At 44.9% G+C, this 18,536-nt stretch overlaps 1 protein-coding gene across 4 annotated transcripts in view; it reads left to right on the forward strand.

Moving 5' to 3' along the window:
- Positions 1 to 18,536, forward strand: part of EDC3 (enhancer of mRNA decapping 3) — a 63,381-nt gene that overhangs the window by 39,688 nt on the left and 5,157 nt on the right. For all 4 annotated transcript variants that reach the window (XM_064267274.1, XM_003413821.4, XM_023552907.2 and 1 more), the window contains one exon: positions 14,195 to 14,348. In XM_064267274.1, the coding sequence (XP_064123344.1) occupies positions 14,195 to 14,348 (154 nt within the window). The remainder of the gene's footprint in view (positions 1 to 14,194; positions 14,349 to 18,536) is intronic.

Genomic DNA, 18,536 nt, shown 5'->3' on the forward strand with positions numbered 1-18,536 from the left:
GGTGACCCATGTGTTTCAGAGTAGAACTGCTCCATGGGGTTTTTTCATGGCTGTGACCTTTCAGAAGCAGATCACTAGGCCTTTCTTTCGAGGTGCCTCTGGTTGGATCAAGGCTCCAGCGTTTCAGTTAGTAGCCCAGTGCTTAACTATTTTCACCACTCGGGGACTCCTGTTAGTCATAAGGGAAATGCAAATCAAAATCATAATAGGATAGACCTCACACTCACTGGGATGGCTATTATCAGAAAAACCGAAATTAACAATCTGAGGTCAGGCAGTGTTTGCAGCTGTGATTAATCCAGAAAATCTGTAGGCCTCCACAGGTGATGGGGAATGGGAGTATCTAAGTGGTTCCCAGAGACCTAAGAGGAGTTGGCAGCTTCCATGCAGGGTGTCAGTTTTCTCACCTGGAAAATGAGGATCACAATGAGTTACTGTCTAGCTCATTCAAGAAGGAACCAAAGGAGCAGAGCCCAGAAGGATACGCTGAACTTAAGCCCCTGCCATCCTGAGCTGGAGTTCCATGGCCTGCACCTGTGTGGATGGCCTGAGCAATTAAAGGCATAGAGGCTGACAATCTGGATTCAAATAATTCATATCTGTTTTCACTTTGGCTTTCCTGTTACTGCCTGTACATCTCACTAGAAGTTCAGCTGCGTTACTAGGTACTTGGAGCTGCAAGACAAAAGAAGACAGTTGAAGATGCATGTTTGAAACCATTGGCTACAGTTAGAATTGATATCTACACTATTCTAGTCTCCTGCTAGCCCTGGTCACTGAGAATTGGCTAGCTCTATTTCTCATGTAACAAAGTGATGGCTTGGTAGTTATGTAGGTCACTGTACGTGTGATAGTCCAGCTCTATTATCTTGGTGATTTTTAAGTTCCTTTTTTTAAGCAGTAGAACCTTTTCTCCAAATAAAATCTTAAGTACAAACCCTTGGCATATGAAATAGATACAGGCGGTGGGAAAGGTGACCTACCATGTCCCTGCCCTCATCCCTTCATCCCAGAACCACATTATTAACTGGGTCTCTTGGAATAGTTTGACAACCATTGTTATTGTATGATATTAAGAGCTTAAGAAAGAATCACAATTATTTTAATAAGTACAGAAGGAACTGGGTATACTATTTTCATTTTGGTTTGCAGTATGGAATTAAGGGAATGTAAATCTCAAGTGCTAGTAGCAGTTATAGGGAAAATTATGGAAACAGCTTAAATGGCCTTTGGAGGAAAGTCAGAGATATGGCTTTTTGTTGTCAACAATGGGGCTCCATTATATTTGCTTTTGCTGAGTATAGAGGCTTGTGTGTGCTTTTCTGTGTGAAAAACATAGGCAGGGTGTCAGGCTAAGAGAGACTGCTAGCTTGTTCTAGTCTTTTACCAGCAGCAGCTTGCAGGCATGCCTCTTTACTAATTCTTAAGTGGCACTGACAGACTTGCTGAACTCCTTTGATTCTTACTACCTGTAGGAAGGCAAACAACCTAACTCAGAATCAGGCTTAATTTAAATGGCCAGTTTTTACGCTTTTCAAAGGCAGCTATCATCCAGCAAGTCTGGTACTACACCCAGATCCTGCCCACCACTCCCTCCTACTGCTCCCTTTTTTACTGTCCTCAGTTGCAGGCCGCTCCTACTGGTAGCTCTATATCTGTAGTCTAGGTGGTGGTGTTGGGGTATGCAGTGTATAATTTCCCTGAAACTTTTTACATTGTAGAAATTCCTGGGGTTGGGAAGATTGTAGTCTGCCTTGGAGTGAATTGGCTAAAAGGGTAAGATTAAGAGTGAGAATCAGGAAAGAGTCTCAGATCTGAAAGAGTCTGAGAAAATATTTGCCAAGGGAGACAGAGGGAGAGGTGGAAATTTTCTCCTCTACACACTCTACCTCCCCAGCTTGATCAATGACAGAAGTGAAAAGTTCCTTCCTCACATATGAAACTATTTTCCCAGAACTGCCATCAGCAAACATTCTACAAACCACATGTGCTGATACTTGGCCAAGTAATCAGGTACGGCAGCTTGTTGGTGAGTAGGGACCAGGTGCACCGCACTGGTGCATGACAGTGAAGGGCACGAGAGCCCCAGCAGCCTCATCCCATCTGAGTTTTCTCTTTGTTCTCAACAGTGATATGAGTAGAAAGAAAGCTTTTTTGCCAAGCAGTGTCTAATGCTGGAAATAGAGCAGACAAATCGTTAATTTTGCTGAGTAGCTTCTCCTGTAGGTGGTTTTTATCTCTGCTCCAGCTTCAAGGCACAAGCCTCAACACGGGTTTTTACTGCGTGGTATTCAAATAGCTTAGAGTTGGGGACACTTTTCTAGTTGGGTCTACTATCCAGGTGTTATGATCAGAATAAACTGTCAGGAATATTTGGAGAAATAATCTAGGTTCATAAAATATTGGCTTTAGGTCACTCAATCACCTAGTATAATCTCATTTTCCAGGTGGGAACACTGAGGCCCAGAGAGGTAAAGGCTCTTACCAACCTTATCCATCATACCTCCTTTCCTCTTCTGAATGCAGATAAGTTAAAGAAGAAGAATATAGTGGAAGAGAAGGCCAGAATAGACTATAGTCTTTTCTCTTCTCTTTAGTATTTTTGCAGAAACAGACCAGCTTAGTTCAGCAGTTTTGGGGATTTGCCTGGAGAGTTCCCCAATCTAAACTAGTTGCTGTAGAATCACTGCCAACTCATAGTGACTCTGTGTGTGTCAGAGTTAGAACTGTGCTTCATAGGGTTTTCAGTGGCTGATTTTTTTTGGAAGGAGATCACCAGGCTTTTCTTCTGAAGAGCTTTGAACCTCTAACCTCTCAGCACTTGAGCGTGTTAACCATTTGCAGCACCCGAGGACTCTGCTCTCCAGCCTAACCTTGTGTTATTCGTGTCTTCAAATCCCAAACACCTTATTTTTCACTGATCTCCAGAGGAGCAAAAGAAAGAAGAACAGTGTATTTATTACCCATTTGGTGATGGCTTGAGTTTTGGGACCCTGATTGTGGCAGTTTGCTGTGGTGTCCTACATAATAACTGCATGCCAAGTGGTGTCAGCAGTATATAAGCCATTCTGTAATTGCTCTCACTTGATCTCTTGGCAGTACTCTTTGCCAGGTGTGCTAGTGGTTGGGTGGGGGGGAGATGTTATACTAGGTCCGTTGCTTGCAAAAACACATTTAGGAAGCAACTAGATTTAGTCCTTTGTTTAACCCAAATTTTTCTCTCTGGAACCCAAGCCCTGCTGGGTCCTTTGGCAATGCTGCTCTCTCCGGCAGTCATGGATCGTCAGACATCCCTCCAGCCTTGGCCTGCCCTGTTGAATAATGGTATCCAGTGGTCACTCCTGGATTGGTCAGGGTCTTTCTGGACCAGACTTGTAATTTGAAAGCTCTTTGAACAGAGATTCTTTGATTCTGTGTGCATGTGTACGTGTGCATGTATGTGTTAGGTTTAGCTATAAAATGCTAGATATGTTGTGAGCACTCTTTATTGGTGAGAAGTCCTCCAAAAAACACTGCTTAGAAGAATGGTAAGGCTTCAGAGAAAAATCTTTACTCAACATTCATAATATTCTCAAAGAAATATTTAAGACAGTTTGGGTCGTCAAAATGTTGTGCTTATTACACCTAAGTCACTCTAAGATAGTCCTTGCTTTCAAGTTATTAAAATGAGATAGGAAATGGAAAGATACTATATGTGCCCAGATCCAGTGAGGGTGTGGATATGAAGTGGACAAGGAGCTGAGAGGCAGGAGAGGTCTTAAAGGCTGGGTTGGTCAGGGAATGCTTCACAAGGGAGCAGGACAGTAGCCTGGAAGCGTGGGCATGTTTTAACCAGGCAGAGAGGAAGAGGAGGATATTCATTGGTTGGTTGGGCAGGTGCCAGTGAATAATGTGGGTAAAGGGCTGTGTGAGAAATTGGTCTCTGGGAGGTTTGGCCAGAGCAGAGAGTTTGTGTGGGGGAGCAGAAGGAATTAAAAATAGCTTTGGACCAAAGCACAGAGTGCATTCTGTGCCAGTGCTGTCCTTGTCCTGTAGCTGTGGGCAACAGCTGAAGGGTTTTGGATGGGGAAATGACATGATCCAAATCGGTTTTAGGAAGACTGGACATATGCTAGGATTCAAGGTAGAATGAGAGGGGAGAGGAGACTAGAACCAGAGCGGGAAGACCAGCTAGGCTCATGATGTAATCCAAGAAGCAGGTAGTCAGGATGCACATCAGGGGTTTGGATCTCTGAATGGAAAGGAAGACAAGATGTGAGGTGACAGAGGGGGATATGATAGGATTTCATGATTGAAAATATGTGGGAAAAGGTTGAGTGAGCAAGAGGATTTGGAACATTGAACTTTTGGGGGCAGGAAGAATGGCAGCAAGGGTCTGGTTGAAGTCAGATTACATGAATTTATAGTGAGCCAAGTCTATATGGTTTTGTGATTCTCCTGCAGTGCTTTATGGCTGAACCTAGAGAAAGCAGAATAGAGTTGCTGCAACTGAGGGGTAGAGAGTTGAGGGAGTTATTAGCTCTTAAGGGCTTCAATTAAGGGGCTTTTGTAGAGTCGAGAAATTGAGTTACATAGCTGAAGGGAGGCTATTGAGCCTGTTTTCTCATCTGTAAAGTGAGATTACTTATTACATGCGGCTGCTGTTGGAGTGAAATGAGATTATGTGGGAAAGCAGCTAGCACAATACCTAGCTTGTAAAATTGTTACTCAATAAATGATTGACTTCAAGTGTGAATTGCAAAGATTTGCCGCAGTAAAGTTATTTCAAAGCATCAAAATTTACAGCGTCTGAGATACATCTGTTGGTCTCTACTCGTCTGGAGCAAAAGAGATAGGAGGAAATCAAAGACTCAAAGAAGACATTAGTCTACAGGACTAATAGTCTACATGAACCACAGCCTCATCTACCCTGAGACCAGAAGAACTAGATGGGGCCCAGCTACCACTGCTGACCATTCTGATCAGGGCCACAATAGATGGATGCTGATAAAATGGCAGAAAAATGTGGGACAGAACCTCAGATTCAAAAAAAAAAAAAAAAAATTAAAAATCCATGCTTACTGGCCCAGTTGAGACTGGAGGACTCCCTGAGACTATTGCTCTGAGATACTCTTTAAACCTTGAACCAAAACTAGCCCCTGGGGCTACCTTTTAGTGAAATAACAGATTGGCTCACAAAATAAAGAATATCACCCGTGAGTACTGTGCTTCTTTAAAAAATCATCTATATGAGACCAAACCAAAAAAAAAACAAACTCATTTCGACTCATAGTGACCCTATAGGACAGAGTAGAACTGCCCCATAGAGTTTCCAAGGAGCGCCTGGCGGATTTGAACTGCCTACCTCTTGGTTAGCAGCTGTAGCACTTAACCACTATGCCACCAGGGTTTCCTATGTGAGACCAAAGGTCAACAATTACTTTAAAACAAAGATGAAAGTGTAAGGGGACAGGGAAACTCACTAATGGAAGCAGAACAACCAGAATGGAAATAATGAGAATATTTATGCATTGTGAAGAATGTAGCCAATGTCATGAAACAGTTTGTGTAGAGATTGTTGAGTGGGAACCTAAATTGCTGTGTAAACCTGCATAGTAAAATATTATTTAAGAAAAAAAATTTTTTTTTTTTTTTTTTTAACAGCATACCTACTATGTGCCAGGCACTGTTCTAGGTACAATAGGTAAGATACTGTCTTTCATCTCAGGGAGCCTTGGAGTATAAAACCAGTTGCCAATTGAGTTGATTCTGACTCATGGTGAACCCATGTGTGTTGGAGTAGAACTGTGCTGCATAGGGTTTTCAGTGGCTGAGTTTTTTATAAGTAGATTTTCAGGCCTTTCTTCTGAGGTGCCTCTGGGTGGACTTGAATTGCCAACCTTTTGGTTAGCAGCCAGGTGTATAAACAGACAAATAATAGAAGTGCGTATAAGGTTTTGAGATGGCAGAAAGGGAAGAGTGGGGGCCTGGTTCAGGAAATGGAACATCATTATAGCTAACCTTCACTGGGTATTGACTATGCTCCAGGCACCATTCTAAGCACTTCATGTGGATTGCCTCGCTTAATCATAGCAGCTCTGTGAGGTGGTACTGTTACTCCCCATTTTGCTAGAAGTAGGCATTTTGGTAAACCTTTGCTCAGGAATGACTTATTAAGTGACTTGATTCTTCAGCCTCTAGTTTCTAGAAAATTCTTCTCAGGTATATTTATTCATTAGCACTCCATTTTGGGTAGACTCCTTATTTAACCCCTACCATTTGTTTTCCACTGTGTAGCTGTTCTCTGTCTCAGAGTATGTAGAGGCGCTGGCAGGAGGCAGTGGGGTGCGGTTGGTTCAGGTAGTGTCTCCGCAGTTGCCCCATCTGCTCTGACTGAAGGATGCTGCCTTACCTCCACAGTGTGTCTGCTGTGCTTTGCAGAGCAGCATGTGTATGAGGATGACCTCCATTAGAGTTGCTGTTTACTGTTTTGCAAAGGGCACAGCTTGAGTGACCTTAGGTCTGAGCTCCCTCTTAGTCCAGCACCACTTCCCCATACCGGATTTGCTTGGTAAAAGCAGTTCTGGTTTCTTCATTGAAGGGGAGCAGCTGGTAGAACCACAGTTGTTTGTCCCTGTTGCTTTGTGGCTTGCCTCCCTTGCACTTCCCACCTTGGCTAGCTAAATCTTTGAGCCTCAGTGGGAATGTCTTGCTCTCAGGACGAGTTTGGCTTTCACTGTTTCAGGCTGACAGTTATCTTCCACAGCTGGCATTCCATTTCTTCATCTGAGCCCTGGCTGCTTTCCTCTGCCTCTTATCATCAAGAGTCCCTCAAGAAGTTTTCTGATGCTTTCAAGGCCAGCAGTGTCTTTATCTCCTCAAGAATAGGTAGCCAGGAAATCTGCTTTGGCTGTTTTGTGTATGTGTGTGTAGGGAAATCAGGAAGAAATAAATCTTTGAGTTTAGAAGTGGCCGTTGAAGAATTTCACCCTGAGGGTAGTAAGGCCTCCTTCCTTCAGCAGCTCTTGTGCTGCTGAAGAGAATCCTTCTCCCTCAGAGAATCCAGTATCTGCTGCAGTGGAGTTGGCCATGGTTTCACTGCCCTCTTAGACATAGCCCCAGCCCACACAGTTCCTACCTTAGTCTCCCCACAGCCGCTTCCCCCACCCCATTCCGTATCCTGTTTACAGGTTAGGTCAGGTGCTACAGAGATGTCATTCTGAGGGAGGCATCTCTTCTACATTACTTACTTTAAGAGAGGCACAGGGACACACCAAGAGGTAAATTCTAGAAGTTTGTTCTAGACCAAAACATTTACATGGATACACTTAACGCTCTTGCCCTTTGCAACCGGCAGAACTAATGAGCCTGGTTTCTGAAACTGTGTCTCTGTAGGCCGACTTTCCTTGACAGCGACTTCGTTGATTTGGGGAAACTTGGATTCTAGCAGACTCTCCAGTGCCAGGAGTAGATGGAGTGGTCAGTCCCTTTAATGTGGAATCCTTCAGAGTTCCTGGGCCCAGAGAATCAGGTGGAGGGTTGTCACAGGCCTGAAAAGCTTGATTGTGGGCATTGGCACTCTCATGAGGTTTTAGATCAATACTGTTCAGACAGGTGTCTTGGCTAGACTCCTGCCCCAGTAAAACCCGTGTGCTTCCTACAGTCCTGCCCCTAGAAAAGGCCTCATGGCAGCTTATTGCCAGAGTTTTAATTTAAGAGTTTAAGCTCAAACTAAAGGCTGGAGGATCTGGAGGCTAGTACCTTATGGCCTGACACCTGCCAATTGGTCATTTCAGAAACTGAGCTGGTCTCAGCTAATGTGGCCACTTTGCCAATATGCTGCCCACTTGCAGTTTCAGAGCCACAGGTGTCTATACAGAGTGAGAAAGGAGTTTGACTTCAGTGTATTCCCCATCCTCCTTAAATTTACCGTATCAGAGCTGAGTCGTTTTCCACCACCCACATCCATGACTCCTCGGCATTCCCATTTCTTTCAATGGAATCACCATTTTTCAATTGTCCAGATTGAAACTTTGGGGCTATCTTTGGACTGTTCTTTCTCATAAAAATTTAAGGCTGGAAGGGACCCTAGAGGCCATTTTTTCTAATTTAATAGCAGCCACAGTGATTACTTCTGTAGTAACCCTGGCAGGCAGTCTACCTTTATCCCCGGTGTTCATTCTGGCTCCAGATTCTCTTTCTTCAATATCTTCCTTGAAATTGTCATGACCTTTTAGTTTCTTCTGCTACTGGCTAGGCTCCCCATGGCCCTTGAAATCAACTTTGTTTGGTCATTGTGCCCTCACTTTCTACCCCGTCAACTTCGTCTTGCATAAAAAGACTTGCCTTCTAAGCCCTCTGATGTCTGGCCCTGCCCACTGCTCTAAGCTGACTTCTTCCTAACACCAGCCTCTGGGTTCCAGGCAGGAAGGTTTTCATCTGCACAGGTCACATCCATTCTGGCCTGGGGAACTTCTTTCATGGTTCCTCCCCATCTTCTCTTCATTGTGACTGCAGTCCTACCTGTCTTTCAAGACCTACTTCCAAATGAGGATTTGACACCTACTGACAGCAGCTCCTGGCTTGAAATCCTTACTTTGCACTTGTGCTCAGAATAACAGTTTAGGACTATTGTGTATTCTCTTTTCACAAGTATATGTTTTGTTTCCAGCTAGATTGTAGGACGTCAGGAACAGGGTCTGTTTTTGTACTCTTTTTTATTTTCTCCATCTCCTGCCACTCCCCAAGCCTCCCATTGACTTGATATGTGGTTACTCTGCAGACACTTGTTGACCATATTTGGAAGCACTTAGTTCTTGTTTCTTGTTTTTAATTTTATTTTGATAAAAATTTCAAACCTCCAGAAAAGTTGCCGGAATAGTATAATGAATAACCATGCACCTTTCGTTTAGATTGATCAGTTGATAACGTTTTGCCACATTGGCTTTATGTCTATAAATAACTGTGTGTATGTGTGCATATATACCCATATTCTGAACCATTTGTGATTTAATTGCACTCATCACTATATTTTACACTAAATACTTCTGCATGTGTTCAGTGAGACATGCCTCTACCTACCACAGTTCAAGATTGCTCTCAGGAAATTTAACACTAATAGAATAACACTATCCATGTATGATCCATACGCAGAATTTTCCGCTTGTCCCAATTATGTCCTTTATAGCTATATTTTTAAATCAAGCATTGCGTATTATATTTAGTTGTCATAGCTCCTTAGTTTCCTTTAACCTAGAAGAGTTCCCACAACTTTGATTGTTTTTCATGATACTGACGTATCTGAAGAGGGTAGGTTAGTTGCTTTGCAGAGTGTCCCTCAGTTTTGATACTGATTGTTTCCTTATGATTTGATTCATGTTAAGCAGTTTTTCCAGAATTTTGGTGGGCTGTGTCATTATATCAAGGGGTCCATGATGTCATTTTGTCCTGTGATTGGTGCTCTTAAGTTGGATCACTTGGTTGAGGTGTTGTCCACTAGATTTCTGTATTGTAAAGGTACTTTTTCCCATTTGTAGTGAATTAGTAATCTTGTTGGGAAAGCTTTTTACCTCTTCAGTCCAAAGCATGGGCCAGAGCAAGTCTACCTAAAAGCAGAAGAGAATGTGACCTGGAGCAGACTGAGGGGCTGCTATGTAAACTTGTTCCAGTGAAGCTGTAACTTGGAGGAGTAAGGTCCAGCATGGGGAGGAGGATTGGTCTAGTTGTTGTAAATGTTGTAAAGGGGAAAGTGAGTGATGTCTTACCTACACTTGCCTTTGGTTACAGCTGGCCCCTAATTCACCTGCGTAACCAGCCCTAAGGCTGACCTCAAGTCTGTTGTATACAGGTCTCCTTGTCATGCATTCATTAATTCAATTAATATTTATGAGGCCCCTTCACCAGGCACCATGTACCAGCAGGCAGTGTGCTAGCACTGAGGGCCCAGTGGAGAACCAGGGGATATCGCAGTGAATAAGACAGGCACAGTTGCTGCCCCCATGTAGCTTACAGTCTAGTGAGGGAGACAGGCAAAAAAATAAAGTTATCTACAAATTGTATTAACTACAATGAAGGAAGTAACCTGCATGCTGAGACCAAGAAATATTTAAGCTGAGGCCTGAAGGAGGAGGTTCCAGCCAGGGGTATGTAGGCAGCACTGGAAGAGTGAAGAGAGTGCCAGAAGAGGAACAGCATGGGAAAGGACATGTTTCCTGAGGCCAGAAGGAATTTAGAGTGTTTAGGAACCAGAAGGCAGCCAAGGTGCCTAGAGCATGCCAGGGGTCAGGGTATAAGGTCAAGGTGGTGAGGTAGGCAGGACCAGATCATGGTAGGCCTTGTGGGCCAAAATAAAGAGTATTAGAAGTATTTAGGCTTGTTGTAACCAGTCCTTCTTGCAAATATAACACTGGACACCAAATTGTGTTTTGTGGTGGCTTTAATTTAGATCCACAGGGGCTGCCTGTACACTGTTGGTCTGTCTGGGGGTGTGAATTTAATGGTGGTTTTATATCCCTGAAAGAACTTACGTGTTATTGCCAATTTTATGACCACCCCAGAATGGAGTCACAATTTGTAGTCCTGGAGAGATCCCTATGCCCATTAGTGTGCTGTGCTCTTTACTGATAAGACATGAGGCACATGCAACCCTTCCAACCAAAGGACCGTGTCAGTGTGAGGATCCACTTTATATATGAGATGACACTTTGTTGTTGGAACCTTGTTATGCAACAGAAACACTGGAGAGGCTTGAAGGATGAGAGGGAAGGCTGTACGTGCAGAAGTTGCCGGGGAAGGCTTGGACATGGTGGTGGAGGGTGTGAGGGTAGAGGAATGACATGGAAGGTGTGAGAACATGCATATGTCATAAGGGAGGGGAAAGCCTGAGATGGTACGTACTGGTACAAGCAATATGGAAGTGATGAAGACGTGAAGAAGTGTGGACTACAGCAGGCCTGGAAAGATGACCCTGGCTTCCTCCTGTGGAAATGAGCTGTGCAGAGAAGACTCCTATTCTGGCCTGTTCCGAGTGTGTTTAATGCCTTTTTCTTGATATCCTAAGGTTAATCAGATCCTATGAAGTACTCTGCTTGTCACGAACTAGTTATAATATCTCCCTTTCTTGTTTCACAGACAGCTGTAAAATACACATTAATATTAAGGGAACCCTACCAACTGACTTTACTGCCTTGATTCCTGAACAATAAAGATCCACCTTCCAACCCAAACATAATTAAGCTTGGCTCATGTTCAGGCTTTGGCAGTGTTATTGTTTGCAATTTACACGCTATGTTCTTGGTTCCCTTCCTTTGGATTTTTTTTTCCTCCCTCTGCCTGTTCTGATAAGCCAGTCAGACTGGTTGGACTTTGTGTAAATGTTAAAAAGGATTATTGTGTGGTGCTCTCACGTTTCTTTCTGAAGAGCAATTGGAGTAGAGGACAGTGGAGCCCTAGACCCTGCAACTGGCAGACTGTGAGCAGAAAGGGCTCTTTGCCTTTCTCCCCCAGGCTACAAAAATAAACCAATTCATCGATAACATCCCTTCCCCCAGCACAGTGAGGGTGGGGCAGGCAGGCTAGTTTGCAGCTGCAGGCTCTAGCCAGCCAGGGTGGGGTGAGTGTGCCTTTCCCTGTACCCTAAGGACTGTAAGGAGAAAGCCAGCAAAGAATGCTTCCGTTGCCCTCAGAGAGCCCTCAAAGCCCTCAGACAGGAAGATGGGGGTGCCTGTCCACACTGCACAAGAGCTGGCCCCAGAAAGACTCACTGCCCTGAGCAGTCTCAAATTCAGAAAGAACTGATAAATAGGTGAAGAAATGCATAAACCTGAGTGAAAGCTCTACCTCGCGTGACTTTGCAGGTAAAGAGGTTGTGTGAAGGAGGCAGGTGCGTGACTTGTCTGACTGGCTTAGAGGTTGTTAGTGGTTTAGGACTCATTCAGCTTCTTTACATTGCTATCCTAATTAGTTCTGATAATATGTGCGTGTCTGAAGCAGGCCATAAAAATGGCTGTTTTAATCAGCTGTTGACATGCAAGGTCAGGCTGCAGCCTCCAGCACTGGTACCTGGAGGACCAGTGACTGACATTTCAGAAAGGAGTGGGAGGGCAGACTCAGTGCTCCCAATGGCATTGTTTGTGGCCTCTGCCCAAGATGGGAATAGGACTCTGACAAGTAGACGGCTACAGTGAACTGACAGGATAGTATTTATTTTGATGGGTAGATACTTTTTATTATCATTGTTATATTAAATTTTTGTTATTCTCCCATACCCTGAGAGAGGAGGATCCAGGCCTGGGGGGTGTAGGGTCAGTCTTTGTACGTGGGTTCCTGCTGTTAAAATACACGGCCGTACCCTCATCCCGTATGCTTTTAAGGATATGTGTAGGCAGGACTGGACATCTGACAGAATCTCAAGAAATTCCTTCTGAAATGACCAGGCAGGAGGACACATTTTTCTCTACAGGGCTCAGAAACTGCAGTGAGATAATGAGTTAGCCCTCTGAGTTAGGCCAGAGCAGAAATCTCACTAGATTCGCATCCTTTGTATGTTTGAGTACTTGATGGAAGCTCTCCTCTATTAAAGTAGAGAAGAAAGTGTAAAGTAGCCAGGATAAGTTGAGAAGGGTGGGGGCTGATGGAAGTAAAAGGCTTATTCCCCAACACTGAGGAGTTCACAGTTCAATGTAGTTGAGGAAACAGGATTTAAAAAGGCATCTGATCCAGTCAGACAAAACTAGTTACATGCATTTGCACGATAACTTGCTAATTGCAATTTGTGTTTATTGGTCCATCAGCCAGTGAGACCCAGTGGGCTCTTTGGCAAAAGGTCCGCTCCCCTGGAGCCAGCCCAGTGGCTTTCCCATTGGTAAGATGACATTGGCATCTTGGAGAAATGGGGAGCCAGTGATCTAGGCAAGAGCTGGCTCTTATAGATCACAGTTTTTGAGCTTGCCATTTTCTTATCTGTCCTGGCTTTCTGTGCTCTGAAATAGGACCTCATACATTGATACTGAAGCATATAATACTATAGATTCCTTGAAGCATACAAGCTGCTGTAGACTTTGGCTTTGAGCCTAGAAAAACCAGGCATTTTCCATACTGTACTTATTTTTGTTTGTTTATTTTTATCATGCTTTCAGTGAAAGTTTATAAATCAAGTCAGTCTCCCATACAAAAATTTATATACACCTTGCTCCCACTGCCGTTGAGTCAATTCTGACTCATAGCGACCCTATAGGACAGAGTAGAACTGCCCCTTAGAGTTTCCAGAGAGCGCCTGGTAGATTTGAACTGCCAGCCTCTTGGATAGCAGCCATAGCTCTTAACCACTACGCCACCAGGGCTTCCTACACCTTGCTGTATACTCCTGATTGCTTTCCCCCTAATGAGATAGCATACTCCTTCCCTCCACTCTTTTCATGTCCGTTCTGCCCATATTGTACTTTTAATGACTACAGTTCTCCCCAACCTTTATAAAGTTCTTATTATTTATGGTGAATAAAAAGCATTCGGTATTCTTCTGAGTATCTTATTAAAACATGCTATAGGTTACTTTACATATAATCTTTTCCTGTGGTACAAATGTTGAGTTACGTTCTACCCAAATTGGGAGAAAATAACAAATTATTTGAGTAATTAAGCTGTTAGCTGAATTTCTTAAAGAGGAAGGGCTAAGTAGAAAGGAAGAGAAAGAGGAAGTAGGAAACAGATGTGATGAACAAGTCATTCTGCCTCAAAATTGAGAACAGAAGGGACTAGAGGGTCAGGAGAGCTAGCTAGTGTCTGTTTCACTTGTGGGAAAGGCTAGGGGCCTGCTTGTGAGGGAAGCTTTGCAGCTAGGGACGGCATCTTCCCCTTCGTGGGAAAAGCATCTCCTGTAATGTGGCTGATGGGCTGCTGTTACATACACCATGCCGGCCTTTTCTTGGTGGCACCAGATACTTCCTGGTAGATTTGGCCTCCATTGTGTGACATTGACTGCTAAGGGAACTGAAGTTCGCCCATGCTCTATGGTAACTGGAACAAGTTGTCACTCAGGTCACCATCCACTGCTTGAGCTTGGGAGGGCTGCAGAGAATACTCATCCCAGATTAGGAGGATGGGCTAGGTGAGGATCTGTCTTAAAGTCTTGGCTTTTACAGAATGCTGAATAGAGCACATCTGTTTCTGGACCTGATTTCCCGTAGTCACTTACCCTTTCTTACCTTTTGACTTGCAGATTCTGGCTTGGTTGTCCCAAGTATTTCCTATGAGCTGCATAAAAAGCTGTTGTCTGTGGCTGAGAAACATGGGCTGACTCTGGAGCGAAGACTGGAGATGACAGGTGTCTGTGCCAGTCAGATGGCACTGACCCTACTCGGAGGACCCAACAGGTAAATGCCCAGCAGGAGCTGAATGTGAGTGATAATGCTCTACCTAGTCACCACTGCGGTGTCTCTACCACAGAAGAGTTCATCAGACAGTTGCTGCCCACCGAACATGATCATCACTGTGATATTGCTGTCCTGGATGTTACTTGGTTTCTTTCTTTGCCCCTCCTCTTACCTATCTTCTGGAAGTCCTCATTCTTCTCTTAGCTAGCCAGCCTTTGACTCTTCCTTCATCCATAGCAGCTGTCTGGCCTTGCAACTCCTGCTAACTACCAGAGGCCTGCCTGCTAGAAACCTTTAGAAACCCTGCTCTTTGTTCTGGTCTTGTCAGTTCATTCCAGGTGGCAGGGATGCAAATCAGTCCTGAGCTTCATATCTGAGAACTTCTAGAAGTACCCTGACAACTGGGTGGGGGAGCTGGGGTTTGGTACGTTCCTACCTGCCCCTTGGGCTTATATTATCAGGAACAGATGTACCAATATTTTTTTTGTTGACACTTCTGACACCCACTGTGTTCCAGACCTCATGCAGTAGGCACTCAAGATACAACAAAGAATAAGATCTTGCTCCTGCCCTCACGTAACCTAGTGAGGTCTCCACAAATTACAGTGTTGTAGTAGAGGAGGCAGAAAATTCTCCAGGAAGCCACACTTCTACTCCAGACCAGGGAAGTCAGTTAGACTTCCCAGAGTGATGACATTCAAGCTGAGTCCTGAAGAACAAGGGGGTATTAGCAGGGGGCAAGCAGGAAGAAGGAGATGTGTGACAGGTATAGGGAGTACCACATGCTAAGGGCAGAGAGAATTGAGAGAGCATGGCACTGTTGGGGAACCACAGAGCATTCTGTGTGGGTGGAATCTGGGGGCTTGGTACAGCTGAGCAGTAGGTTGCTGCTAAAGGCTTTCAGTAGGGCTGTGGCATGATTGGTCTTGTGTTTTCAAAAGATGACTTCGGCTGTAGTATGGACAACAGATTGAATAGAGGCAAGACAGGTGGCAGAGAGATCAGTTAGAAAATTAACAATAAGCCAGAGGACAGATGGTGGTGGCCCCAACTGGGGAAGCAGGGATCAGAAAAGTGGGTAGATGAGAGATTTTTTTTAATAAAGGTAAGACCAACAGGGCAAGATAATTGGATGTTGGAGGTGAGGGAAAATGCAGTATAGATGATTACTGAACTTTAATTTTTCTAGCTTTTTAACACCTCGTTGGATGGTGATAATAACATTTTCTGTGTCAGACAACATGGAAAGAGAAACAGGTTTGGGGGAGATGGTGGGTTTTGTTTTAGATATGTTGACTTTGGGATGCCTGTGAGATATCCAAGTAGACTGTTGGCAATGTGGATCTGAAGTTTTAGAAAAAGGTCTGGGCCATATATAGAGATCTAGGAGTCATCAGTTTGTAGATAGTGTAAAAATAGTCTCCTTAGGGGATGTGAAGAAAAGGTATACAGAGAGGAAAGGGCATAGGGTGGAATTCTGGGGAACATCAGTTAGGAGGATGAGGAGCCTTCTAAAATAGGCTGAGAGAGAAAGCCAGAGATGTAAGAAAACCAAGAGGGTAGAGTTGAAGAACCAACGAAGCAGTGTTTTAAGAAGAAAGGAATGATCAGCAGCGGTACTACCAAGAAAAAAAAAAAAAACCAAGAGGTCGAGGAAAATTAGAGTTGACAAGTGTTTGTTGGATTTGTCAGTAAAGAGGAAGACATTGGCTCACTTGTGGGAGAGTGGTGTCTAGAGTGGGGAAGGTGGTTTCCAAGGAACAGGGAGACCTGCAATCAGCAGGGCAGGAAAGCCTGTTTTCCTGGAGCAGCACTCAACAGACCTGGAGCCCAACAGAGCTTCGTAAGACCCACTGCTGCCCCATTCCTGTTTGTGACATGGAACCCGGTCCTCGACTGTGCTTCCAGCCCTGGTATTTGAGGGTCCTTGCCAGAATACTGACATTGCAGGTAGACCCTGCATTTCTGCCCTCCAGCCTCTTTCCATCTCTTGTGTCCTAGTGTTGCTGTGTTTGGATGAAAGGTGTCTCCTGATCCTGAAGTCGCCCTGATACACATGGCTTAGTCCAGGCTGAATGTGATGTGAGGTTCCCCCTCCTTCCCCCTCTCCCTCATAGAGTTGTGGGGTGTTCACTCCTCCTCGTCCCTTGATTTAGATCTGCTTCCCACCTCTGCTGAATCCCTGGCCTCGCCTGTGCCCGAGAATTGCCAACAGGGACTCCCAAAGGAGGAAGTAGTGTGGCATGCCCTCTAAAGGAGCATTAAGCCCTTGATCTGGTGGTTGTTGCACCTCAACCCATAGCAGCCACTGGGGGCAGCTCCTGAAATAAGCTCTTCCCAGGGGCATTTGAGGCCATTAAGTGGCTTCCCAGAAATAGCAGCTCTTGGGCAGGAGCTGAATGTCCCATTCCTGCCTCGCCAGCTTCTTGGGGCTGGCCAATCTTGTGCCTGTTTCTTTCTCCTCAGTGCCTCAGCGCTCAGAAGGGCCATTCCTCATCCCTCATGGCAGTTGTTGGTTTTTCTGTGAGAAGTCAAACCTACAGTTAATAATCTAGAATTTTAGTGTATATCAAGCACTATGCAGTTTTCCGCAGTGCTTTCACAACACAATTTGACTTGATCCTCATAAGTTCACCTCGAAGGTAAATAGTAGCCCCATTGTTTTAAGATGAGTGAGTGGAGGCTCCGAGAGGCACAGGACTAGCCCGAGGTGACACTGCTTGTAGGTGGTAGAATGAGGTACAGTGCCTGTCCTCTGCCCCCTGCTGCTGGATGTGTGACTGCCATGCTCTGCTCTGATTCTTGATGGGGGGTTTCCTTCATGAGAGGGAGAACCTATTTCGGGAACAGACAGGTGGGTCAGATGCCAGAACTCTGCAGCGTTTGTTTGAAGGGAAGTTCTCATATTTTCTCAAGATTCATAAATAGTGAAGAAAATAATAGTTTGGTGTATATGTACATTGTTAAATTTCCCCAAAATTTATTGGGGGGGGATGTTTATGAGGTTTCTCCTTGGCTTGACTGCATCTGTCATCTTCCTCCCCTTGGGTGACTAGTAAGTGACACTGCTTTGCCCCTAAGCAGGGACTTAAGCCCTGTTTCTTGCTGTCCATCTCCCCTACCTTCCTGCCCGGTGGGCAGACTGCACTACCGATGAGTTGGGCACAGCTCCAGGGCTTATCCTCTGATCCTTCTTACTTGTGGCTTCTTTAAGACCAGTGGAGTTTCAGCTTTGAATGGCCAGAAAGCTGGAAGTGACTGTTCTATCAGGAAGTGGGTATCCAAGTTAGCTGCCAACTGGGAAGGCTAGGCATCCCTAGCCTGCTGCCTTCTTTGTGACCAGTACCCATAGCAATGGCCAGCACTGAAGGAGTGCTACTTGTGTGCGGCAGGCACTGTGCTCAGGGCATCCATCCGTTCATTATCGCATTTAATTCACACAGCATCCTATGAGGTAGATACTATTAGTTTCTGCAGTGTTACCCTTACTAGCTTACTGGCAGCTCAGTAAAGAGAACTTGGACTGCAATTGAGGACAATTTAGAACTAAACTAGTTTGGTACCTGCTATAGTTTGTTAGAGGAGTTGAAAAAAGGTAAAAATTAGAGTGAGCCAGAGTAATCAGGGCAGGCTTCCTAGAAGAAGTGGGCCTTGAGCTGGATCTCAAAGAAGAAGTGGGGTCAGAGTTTGACAAGCAGAGGGCTTTCTGAGCAGTGGCCATAGTTTGAGCACAAGCAAGAAAGAACCTTCCAAGTGCAGGAGAGAAAGGTGAGAGCAGCCTCGCTGGAGTGGAGCAGGCATGTTGGGGAAGAAGCGCAGAGAAGGCTGCAGAAGTGGTAAGCCCTCTTGGCAGGGCAGGGTTTGGGCCTAGTAGGCCCCACAGTGAGGAATTGTTAAGTGTTCTTGGGCCAGAAAGCAGTGTTCTGGCCACAGTGGTGTATGAACAAGACCCGAGTAGATACCCGGAGAGAGGGCCCAGCAGATGAAGTGGTGCAGGGGTATGGGGCAATGGGAACACCACTCTGTAGACCTGGCCTGCAGCGGATTTTGGCCCTGGGAGTCTGGGCCTTGGTGAGCAGGGGGAGAAAGCTCTGAGAGCAGCAGAGGCCTTCAGGCACTTGTCTGGTATGAGCTGCTAGGGATTGGCAAGTCTATTGCTGATACTGCACTTTACCACCTTCTGTTCCA

This window comes from Loxodonta africana, chromosome 13, assembly GCF_030014295.1.
Source record: "Loxodonta africana isolate mLoxAfr1 chromosome 13, mLoxAfr1.hap2, whole genome shotgun sequence".
Classification (NCBI taxonomy): Eukaryota; Metazoa; Chordata; class Mammalia; order Proboscidea; family Elephantidae; genus Loxodonta; species Loxodonta africana.